The 11372-nt window shown below is 45.9% G+C and overlaps 2 protein-coding genes across 2 annotated transcripts; one reads left to right on the top strand and one right to left on the bottom strand.

Moving 5' to 3' along the window:
- Positions 1-7734: 7734 nt before the first annotated feature.
- On the top strand, positions 7735-8675 carry H257_18479 (hypothetical protein; the record flags this gene model as incomplete). Its single annotated transcript, XM_009847539.1, has 3 exons — positions 7735-8004; positions 8185-8412; positions 8454-8675. The coding sequence occupies 3 exons, from the start codon at positions 7735-7737 to the stop codon at positions 8673-8675; spliced, it is 720 nt and encodes a 239-aa protein (XP_009845841.1).
- A 1239-nt stretch (positions 8676-9914) lies between these two features.
- On the bottom strand, positions 9915-11015 carry H257_18478 (hypothetical protein; the record flags this gene model as incomplete). Its single annotated transcript, XM_009847538.1, has 5 exons — positions 9915-9965; positions 10017-10124; positions 10223-10351; positions 10525-10619; positions 10982-11015. The coding sequence occupies 5 exons, from the start codon at positions 11013-11015 to the stop codon at positions 9915-9917; spliced, it is 417 nt and encodes a 138-aa protein (XP_009845840.1).
- Positions 11016-11372: the final 357 nt, after the last annotated feature.

Here is an 11372-nt window from a genome sequence, read left to right as displayed (position 1 = left end):
GCCATCCAGGCGTTGATGCCTTCAACCAAATGACAAAGACAAACCCCGAGCTTATGCTCTTCAAGTCCAAGCATCTTCGTGGTCAATATGTCTTATGCCAAGCCCAAGCGCAGTCCTTTTGACTCATCTGTGGTCTTCCGCGCGACCACCCACCTAGCTCTCGTACATTCTGATGTTTGGGGCCCAAGCCCGATTCTGTCGGCGGGTGGCGCTGCCTACTTTGTCGTCTTTATAGATGACTACTCCCGTTTTATGTTGACCTACCCCATGCGTTTTCGCAAAGATCTCTATGAGACCTACGAACTATTTCGTACGGACGTGATGTCCATTTTTAAACTTGATGTTTGTGAGCTGCGCCACTCATCACCTATGGACATCGGCACCCTTCAAAGCGACAACGCAAAAGAGTACGAGAAACTCGGGCGCATCATCAAGCCCAAATACAACGCCTACTCCCCCCAACAAAACGCTATTACCCAACGCCGTATCGGCATTGTTGTGCAAAAGATGCGAGCTATGCTCATTGAAGGGGCTCTGCCCAAGTTTCTATGGGCTCTTGCCCTTGACAATGCATCATGGCTTATCAACATTTCTCCTTCGGCATGCAACAAAGGTGGCTCACCCTACCACGTCGTCTTTAAACGACACCCATCTTTGGGTCACATCAAAACCTTTGGTTGCACTGCGTTTGTGCACATTCAACGTGCTGCGCAATCATCCAAGCTCGATTCCCGTGCCGTCAAGGCCATGTTTGTGGGTCTCCCACATGATCGCAAGGGTTATACCCTCATGCATTTGCACTCTCACCTACTTATCTACTCTCGTGACGTCACCTTCTGGGAGTCCGAATTCCCAGCCATCAACTCTGTTGCTGCTGCTGCGGCTTATCGCCAAAAATCTACCACCGACCCCAACTTCATCCCAACCTTCGAACCCAACGCACCATTGCCGCCACTACACTCCATCATTACCAACAGGCCTAGTGCCTTCCTCTATGACAAGCCTTTGGCTTCGTCGCCACCAGTTCTCTCTACGGAACCCCCGTCATCTCGACCCATCGCAGCACTTACTGTGCAACTACCCAAACGAATTTGCGATGTCTTTTCGGCATTTTCATTGACCAGTCCGGTCTTTGACCCAACTGCTACTCCCTTACGACGATCCTATGGTCGCAACCAGTCTGCCTTCTCGGCCCATCCACCCTTAGCCTTCTCGGCTCAGCCATCAATGGCCAAGACAACACTTGACTTTATTAGTCATTATTCAAGTTGCCTCCTCATGGACACAACTCCCTTGGAGTCGCTTGACACTTACCACAACCATATGCACCATGCACTCGTGCTTGCGCCACCTAGCTCCATGTCACCTTCGAGCTCTGCTCCTACCATGGTTCCTATGGAACCATTGTTCGCCTATACTTTGCTTGCCGACCGTGCCAACAACAACGACCCAAATACTGGCGTGATGCTATGTCCCGTCCCAACCGTGACAAATGGCTTATAGCCGCCAAGTCCGAATACGAGTCTTTACTCTCTAACGGCACTTATGTGCTCGTCAAACGTCGTCATGATGAAACGGTCCTAGTGTCGATGGGTCTTTCGACTCAAAGCCGATGGCACTTACAAGGCCCGACTTGTCGTCAAAGGGTGCATGCAACAGGAAGACATCGACTACACGGACATTTTTGCTCCTGTTGTTCGACTTGAAGTCCTACGCTTCCTATTTGCCTTAGTGGCCATCCATGATTTGGAATGCGAACAAATGGATGTCAAAACTGCCTTTTTAAATGGCAAAATCGACTGCGTTATACGCATGGAGCAGCCTCCTGGCTCACTCATTGACCCTGCTTCTCGGCGAGACTATGTCTGCCTGCTTCAAAAGGGTCTTTAAGGACTCAAACAAGCCCCTCATCTATGGTACTGGTCTTTTTTCACTTAATATGGCTTCCCTGGGCTTTGCCCGCCTTCACATAGACCGCTGTGTCTTTCTCAAAGCCCGAGATGATGGTTTTACCATCGTTAGTCTCTATGTAGACGATCTTTTGATCATTACACCTACCAAGGCTCTTGCTGTCGCACTCAAGGAGTCACTATCAATACGCTTCCAGATGAAGGACTTAGGTCCTGTACGAGATATTCTCGGCTGGGAAATCGTCCGTGACCGTTTCCAAACGAACTCTGTTCATCCATCAATCACGTTGCTGTTCTAAAGTACTTGATCGCTTTGACATGCAACGTCCAAGCCCGTCGCCACTCCTTTTGAGTGCACCACACCTTTATCCAAGGATCAGTGTACTAGTTCACCTGAGGACATTGCATTTATGCACACCAAGCCCTATCGTTCCATTGTTGGAAGTATTATGTACTTAGATATGGGCTCTCGCCCAGACTTGGCTTATGCCCTTCAACAACTCTCGCAGTTTCTGCACAATCCGGGTCTTGCCCATTGGCGTGCTGCCAAACGCGTTCTACGCTACCTCCAAGGCACTTCCAATCTTGGACTTATGTTAGGCGGCCGAGACTATCTCTCCAAGCCGTTTCTCTCCGCTTATGTGGATGCTAACTATGCCATGTGCCCCGATACTCGACGCTGTGTCAGTGGATTTTTTATCCAATTTTTCAACAGCCTTATTTCATGGCTTTCAAAGAAACAAGGAATTGTGACTCTGTTAACAACCGAGGCCGAGTTTGTGGCTCTTGCCCTTTGCATTCAAGAATGTTTATACGTTCGCCAACTCGCTGCCGAGCTACATCACACTAGTGATCAACCGATTTCGGTTCATGAGGAGCCCAAAATGCTGAGCATCATGGGCGCTCCAAGCATATTGATGTGCGTTTTATGTTTGTTCGAGATCTCGTTGAGAACAAGGAGTTTATTCTCCATTATTGTCCTACCAAAGAACAATGCAATTGTGGACTTCTTTACGAAGGCGCACCCGGAATCTGCGTTTCGCAGGTTCTGCCTCGCTCTGCGAATCTATGCCCTTGGTGACTACCTTTGTGGCCGTGTACCCCGGTGAATATATGCACTTCATGGTATTTACCATGATCTTTGAGCACTCTTGTATTGTATAGTACTATTAGTATGTACTAGTGCTGTACTACTAGTATGTACTAGTACTGTACTACTAGCACTACTGTAGTTCTACTGTAGTGCATGTACTCAAGAAGAGTACAGTAGTAGTATACAGATTAATCAGTCAAATTAGTTTATTGTTGATTACGTTCCAGAACACCGTAATTACTAAACGATGGTCATAAATAGTGCATTGAATATCTTGAGATAGCTTAATATGACGCATTTTGGCAGTTACGTTGAACTTGATTAAAGTATGCATTGATTATTATGACGTTTACCTTACACTTGATTAATGTATTGCGCACAATCGAAAACATTGACAACGATTGTATACCGCTTACGCTTTGGGCGCAGTCTCCTCGTGTGTTCATCGTTCACTGCTTCTAACGTTAACGATATTACTATACTGTAATGACTTTACTACTACGTAGTACTACCCCGTACCTTAATGTTTGTTAGATTTACCACTTACGTGCAAGTTTTTACCGTTTATTAAGTTACTGAATTTTTACTGTACGGCCTATATTGATCTAATCTTTGTATATAGATAATTCTACTACAAATCAGATAACGTCCTAGTTTGATAAAAATTATGAGGAAACACAGTAAAAATCAATCATCGTTCCTGACAGTTTTTGTCGCATAACTTCAAGGGTATTCTAATTTGGGCTCTCTAATTGAGTTAAACCTGGCTCCTAATGAAAATCTCTATTTGGTAGTATTCCTACAGTCCAGGCAATAACCCATTTTGGCCGACATCCGCTTGTTAAAAAAGCTCAAAAGCCAAATCAATCAAACATTTCCGTACGGAGGTAGTACTACAGTAGTGATGCTAGCTAACGTAAGCAATCAATGACTCGGCCGAATTTGATGATGTTTGTTTGGAGGATATTTCATGCAGTATTTACAACCAGCTGCACTTTTATAATCTTTTGTCCAAGCCCTTTACTGTTAGTTCGATTCAGCTAGTAGACAATTAAAATGCTTGGAAGTGAAGTATTATAATTGTAAAGATGGTCACTCCAAACAATGAATCATCGATCTACCAAAATATAGATTTGATTAGAGTACTAGGAATGCCTCGAGCAAACAATACAAATATCTTTTTATACAGTTACTGTTCGTTTATAAAGCAATTAAGTATCATAGGTTCAACGTACCTCTGGATGATGCTGAAAATCTAGAGTCAAATGTTCTTGCACACAAGAATTAGGGAATCACAGGTAGAAATCTGGGGGACACACACGTGTATCAAAACAAAAGGGAATTGACCTAGCGTTACAGCAGCGAGCGACGACAGAGCATCCGCCCACAAAATTGCGCGCACCGCAGCGCAGCGGAGGTCGTGTGTATAATTTTGTGCAGGCGGTGCCTTGGCGAGGAGTGAGCCCCAATCGTGCACTTCACCGAATGTCCAATCGATTCCTCTCGTCGGGAAAGCGGCAGGTAGGCCGCAGGCCGTGCCGCTCCTAGACGAGGCCTGTGGAGGACCAAATTACCTTATATAGTATTTGTAACGTTACAGTTTCATATGATTCCCCATTTTCTACCTGTGATTCACTAATTCTTGTGTGCAGTGTTTCTGTACTCGAAAATCTATTACAATATTCGTCGAATAATATTAGCTAACCAAGGGTTTCATTGCTGCGGTAAATATTTTCATCCAATCATATCAAGTTTGATATTCTATTGGGCATACCACAATGCCATCCGTAGATCGTATTTACTGGTACAATACATGATAGAGTATGTACTATTATTAATAATAGTACTTCTTTACTGTACCTGCTAAGTAGTAACGTTACTGTGTTACTACTGTACTGTACCACTCCGTCCCAAATCACTGACACGTTTGATGTTTGCTACATTGTGGTTTTATGACCAATCATTGGATTTGAGTGAAATTTGTACCAACCAAAAGAGTAGGATCTTGGCTATAAGGTCATATAATTATATTGCCATTCTTCCAAATACTGCGTGTGTATTCTTCAAATAAAATCAGCCGCTCAACCCAAAATTTTCAAATGTTCACCGGACTTGAAGAATGTATGGAGATTGTCTCAAATATATCGAAAACAAGAGGTGACTTCGGCAGTATAATTTAATTCCCAGGAAGATGTCAATGTCACCTAAATGTACCTATGTCACCTTCCTTGTGATTGGCTCAACTGTCCTTGATAAAGTAATATTTTTTAATAAAATTGATTGTAACTAATAAAATGTCCAAACGTGTCAGTGATTTGGGACGGAGTGGTAGTACGTAGTAGTTAGCATACGTGGTATTGTACTAGTCTTGTGTGCAGTATCAAATCTCCTCCTTTACAGAACTGTACAGTACTGTAATCATTAACTGTACTCTATGCCGTATCAATTTTTGACCTTATAGTACTCCTTCTAGTACTATACAGGGTACTAGCATGGTGCTCTCATCGGATGTACCAGTCCTTCCTTTGAATGCAAGGTCTTGTGTCAACCAAGCTTCGAACGGATGAAACTCACACCAAGCGTACGGCATGCTCCAGGCCATCAATTCTCCTCACAGTACGGGCGCAGGAAGAAAAACTTGGCTGGTTATGCTGTGCCTGAATGGTTGGTTTTCCTTGTCTACGAGTGATGCCAATAAAAGTTTCTCATTTTTCAATTTTCCTCCCTGGCGCCCATTGCGGCAATGTTCGTCACCATCAAGTGCGCCCGCGTCCGCCTAGTACCCCAGGCTGTAATACTTATCTACAACGGAAGATGGTATGGGGGCAGGACAACGGTTAGCCAGTGAAGGTCATCCGTCATCCTTCGAGGTGGGCACGATGCTTTGGAAAACTGTGTGAAATCCCAATAAACTTCACTATTATATCAATGTATGATTTCCTGTCTTGTGTTCACATAATAAGCTCCACAAAGTAAAATAATCACTTCACACATACATGTACTGTCCAATAAAATTAATTCACCGTACTTCTACTCAAACCATATCCAATCGAATTAAATCCAAGTAGTGTAGTGGCTTCATACGTAAATAATCTGTCCAATTGAATTAATTCGAAGCATAAACCTCATCCAATAGAATTTAATCGAAAAAATATTTCAAATGCAATGGATTGATTTACATCCTACACAACACATTCAACAACTACGTTACCGTCGCTGGGTGCAAGCGGCAACGCCACTTCCCCTTGCCCAGTTTTCTTCTTATTGCGCTTTGGCTTGGCTGCAGCTTGAGCTTGAAGCAACTCGTTGTAGGCTGACGTAATAAACATGCCTCCAACTTTCAAGGTCTTTTTCTAGGACTTCTTCGACGTCTTCACTTGAGGTTTCCGAAGGTCCTTGTCGCGTACCTCGCCATGCACCATGTCGTTGCACCCAGGAGTCATCCAAATCATTGCTTGGTAGAGCAGATGGCTTGAAAAGCGACAGCCGGTACATCATCTTGTCCAGAGACAACGGACATAATCCAGTGCACACAAAGCCATTTTGGATGACAGCCGTGCTCGTCGAATTCGCCCAATCATCACATGCAATCGCAACCGCTCGCTGCTTGTTAATGTTTGTTGGCACATCATTCCAAATGGAGTCGGCCACCGCATGTCGAATCGCCTGTTTGAAGGGGCGAAACACGGTTGCAACAGACGGGTCCCATTCGCCGGCAGAAACTGCAACAAAATGTTGAGTGTCTTGGCTTCAGCGTAAATGAACTCCGAAAAATGCGATGAGCAGCCGTCCATGATGAGCAGAATCGGTCGCTGTTTTCTCGACGGAATGTTCGCGTCAAGCATGGACAGCCACTTGCGGCATATGAAAGAGTTGGTCCAACCCTTCTCAGACGTCATCACAGCAGCGCTAGGAATTGTGAGATTGTCACAGGTTGCAGTTGAGACACGTTGGCCAGGCAGGACAAACAGCGGTGGTAGCTTCCTTCCATCTGCTCCAACACAAGGGGTAAAATGTGCCGAAGCAGTGGACTCCTCGGCATGGACAGATGTTGTTGATTTGTGGACGACCACCTTCTTGGATGTCTTCGAAGGAGAGAAGCTGGTTTCATCCATGTTGAAAATCCGTGTTGGGTCCATGTCGACCTAGGACGCCGAATGTGCGAGTTGGTGGACAAACTCAACAATGGTAGTGGAGTCGACAGAATTGCGAGACTTGGTGAGAACTTGTGCTTTCATGACCTGAGGTCAGGGTGACGGCCCAAGAACCGACTGTGCCAGCCGGTGGACAGACTCGGGAGATGTTGGATGCCGTGTACGCGCTGGAGCATCTGGGTGCCTTCTGTTTGATTTTGCGACAGCCCACAGGATGACCGTCTCGTGCCATTACGAGCACCCATGTGGCCAAGTCGTCCTCAAACATGAACGGCAGCAGAGGAGATGGCCCCATGGTTACGTCATTGGTGTTGACGCCGGACTTGGCTTTGGCCACATGTTTGCGAAGTGTACGTTGCGGAATGTCATATGCAGCAGAGGGAACAGTATGTTCTTCGCTTAAAACTGCTTGGACAGCCAGGCTCAGCGTGTCATGTGCGTACGGCGTTCTTGGCGGCATTTGCTTGAAATTCAAATGAATAAACCTTCGAAATATAATTCTTTTCCCACCATTATGTTTTACAAGGTTATTTGCATTAAGAGTTTCATCATTTCGTCCAATGAAAATGCGCCAACAATGCACATCTTTCAACCGCACGACAATGGCTACAACCGCACGACGAATGGCGGCCTGCTGCACATAATGGAGACTAACGGCCTTACCGATCATGAGACCATGAGCCGACCTCTAAAAAGCCTCATAGGTCAGCGCCATGCAGAACAGAGACTGCGATCAACAACATACATGATCCGAGAGACTGCGAACATCGACAACAACAACTTGATCGCCCAAAAATTCTACCCCTACGTAGAGGAGACTGAGAACAAGGAAATCCCGTTTGCAGAAGTTGTCTAGTTATTGTTTATCTATTGAAGTTGTCCGTTCATTGGGCGTGTGCACAGACTTTCAGAGGTACATCTAAAAAGTCTTCGATCTGCAGACCAGGTGTACTGAATTAAGGTAATGCAGTTCAGGAGGACTTTGATTAACTCTAATAGATGACGAGAAAGGGCTGGTTACCGATAGAGTCCAATGGCCGATCCTAGCAAGAAGCGTGTTGTGTGTCCGGTAGTCGACTGTGAGGACAGGTTCGTCGCGGAGACAAACAAGAAGTCGCATTACAATAGTGTGCACTTCTCGAAGAACCCCATTCTGGAACCCTACCGCCCTAGCCTCTTCGCGGAGATGGGAGCGGACGACCATGACGAGTACACCCGTCGCACGGGGATTATCCTCCACGCGTCGCCCAACTTTGTTCAGCCTGCGGAAACCTCTGTTTTCTCTTCCATGTGCAGGAACACAATGTATTGAACGATGTTGCGATTATCCACATGCTTAATGTCCTTCTTAAGAAGCGTGGCGTCGATGTCGACCTAGTGTTTTTGGGCCATGCCATGCGTAACCCGACCAATGAGCAACAAGCAGCCGGAGCGAACGAACACGAATCCAGCGAGGAAGAGGTAGTGCAACCCCCACCGCCAAAGAAGCGTTTGACGGCGAAGCAAGCAAACGTATAGCGGCTAAGAGTGGCAAGAAGTAGTTATTGAAATTACATGTAACAATGTGTCCTAATTGAAACCGTTTCGTCCTATTGAAAACTAGGGCTATCTAGGTGGTACTAGTACACGCCAGTACATACTACTCTCACCTCTGTGCCACTAGGTTGGACTAGGCTATACTGTGGGTGGCTATAATGAACTAGGAATATATAGTTGGCAGTAGCTACACACAGTGAAATATAGTATAAGATACATATATTATATACGAATCATTGGTCTTCACTCGTGCGGCTCATAGAACATTGTGCATTCGGGTGCTTGGGTAGTACGTTGCCTCTTTCGCTGGTTTTGAACTACTTCAAGAGTCCGCCGATACAACCGCAATGGGAGCAGTGCCTTATCCACCTTGGCTAGTTGCAGTGGCGCATGCTCCAGGTCACGTGCATGTTCACTCAACCAACGCGACATTTCTAGGAGACATCCATTGAATTCGCCGACGCGTCCAGTTGTACCTCGTCCAAACGCCGCACTTCACGCACGTTAAGATCGCTTGTCCTGTTAAGTGCGCTGTCATGTAGTTCGGGCTCTGGGGGGAACAACCTGTGGAACCTTGTATTGCGGTGGCATTTTCTACACATAGTTAGGTTCTTGAAACTATGAAATGGGACTTACTGTATATTTGTGCGCCGACATGTACTCATGTACAAGATGCTTGCACAGCAGGAATTCGCCATATGAGTACGACTGGCACGAGCAAGTCCACCGCAGTAGTGAAGTGTCATAAACGATGTTAAGGTCGCCGTCACTTGCCTTGATGGGAAGCACGAATGAACGCGCAGTGGAAAGTGCTTGCCAAGAAGGCAACGCTAATATGTAATATGATCATAATACGCGACGTATTGAGTTAGCTTAGCGTGTAGGTACCGTATGAAATACGTGCGTCGGCCGCTCGTACGAATTTGTCGCAAAACCATTCTTGGACGTTTGTAACGACGATGAAGCAGAGGTGGTCAAAACGAGGCCTTTGGTGCTCCTACCCGTACGTAACAACACTGTTATCCCTAGTTGTAACTAGTAATCACTTGCTAGTCCTTTGTGTCGCTAGTGTATCCTAGTCTAGCCTAATACCCACTAGGTAGTCCTCTGTCGCGCTAGTGTATCCTAGTCTAGCCTAATACCCACGAGGTTGTACTATTGTTCTACGTACACTTACGCCTTACCTTGAGGAAACGATGCTTTAGAGTATAGAAGTGCGCTTCAGCCATCATACTCGTTCGTAGCATTGCCAAAGCGGTCGGACACTGCGATCTTGACCAGTGCTTGAACTCAATGGGAGCATACCAGTTGTTCCACAAGTACACACACAAACAAGTACGACTCGCCGCTCGCGTGGCAAAAAGTGTACATCTCTTCCACAGCTTTAATGTACAGAATCCGCGCTTTGTCGTCCGGTGAAATTGCATCCTCCTAGCATTTCACCTTACTGGATAATACTTCCTGGTGCTCTGGAGTTGTAATTAATTTTCACTGGTACTGTATTGCGTTTCAACACACATTCCACGTACGTTCATGGCTATAAACGGATGTGACTTGTAATGCGACTTCATCAGTTGCCGCAAAGATTCAAGGACGTCCGTGTTGCAAAACAACTCGTCTGTCGGAATCCCTCCATGAGCCCACACAACAGGAAAGGCCTATGTGTAACCTTGAACTTGTTGGAGATTTTCCGATGGAGTGAATCTACATAAATTCGAAGCACGAATTCGATTTAGATAACCTGCCTGCGAATGTCAGAAAACGTTTTGCTTTGGTGAACCCGCACTCGAACAGCTCTGTCCATGTGCCAAAGGCACAAGGACAACTTTACATCAGCCCACACCAACGTCGCAGCCGACATCTGAGCGCTGTCCTTGTCCATGTGCACAAACTTTGGGTTCAGGCCGAAGTCATCACGAAGCTTCACTAGCCACGCATGAATATATGCAACCTTCACTCCAGCGGTGTCTAAAACGTATACTATATGGTTAATACAAGACTAGGTACCCCTAAGCATTCCTAGTAACCACTAGTGCACCATGGTGATATCTAATGTTCAACAGTACTCACAACGGATGCATAGTTACCACTAGTGCTTAGCGTTTTCCTTGAGAAAGAAAAAGGACACCGGATATCCTTGACCCCGAAATGGAACCAACACAACGTACAGTTCGAAGCTCGACGCGTTGGTTTTGTGAGTGGAATCCATAACACACTCGGTACTGGATGACATGCCGAACGTGTACTTCGCCTGCGACATTGAGCGAAGCAGTTGAGTCAATACCCACACAACGTTGTCAACGTGTCGCACGCCTTGGACATGCAGCTTCGTGAATGTATGTTCCGCGACTCGCCGAGATATTTCTCCGCCGAAGTGAACGGGTGCTGGTGCGACTTAAAGTGCTCGTGCATAATCTACACAATCGTATATTGCGAAATCTCTTTTTTTCATGAGCTACCATACGCCACATATACCCTATTTGTGATATGATCAGTGGAGAGGGCAGGAAGCAGCAGCAGACACGTGTGTGGATGGAGGAAGAACTGAAAGTATATTAGTTCTGACGGGAGAGAAATACAGCCAATCAGACTACACTATGATTGGCCACGACATCTGCGATGTTTCGTGACAAATGTCTGCGCTGTCTTCAACCTGAGGAAAAGCCTCTAAAAGGCACA

The sequence above is a fragment of the Aphanomyces astaci genome, assembly GCF_000520075.1.
Source record: "Aphanomyces astaci strain APO3 unplaced genomic scaffold supercont1.168, whole genome shotgun sequence".
Taxonomy (NCBI): domain Eukaryota; phylum Oomycota; class Saprolegniomycetes; order Saprolegniales; family Verrucalvaceae; genus Aphanomyces; species Aphanomyces astaci.
This window is presented reverse-complemented; position numbering and strand designations above follow the sequence as displayed.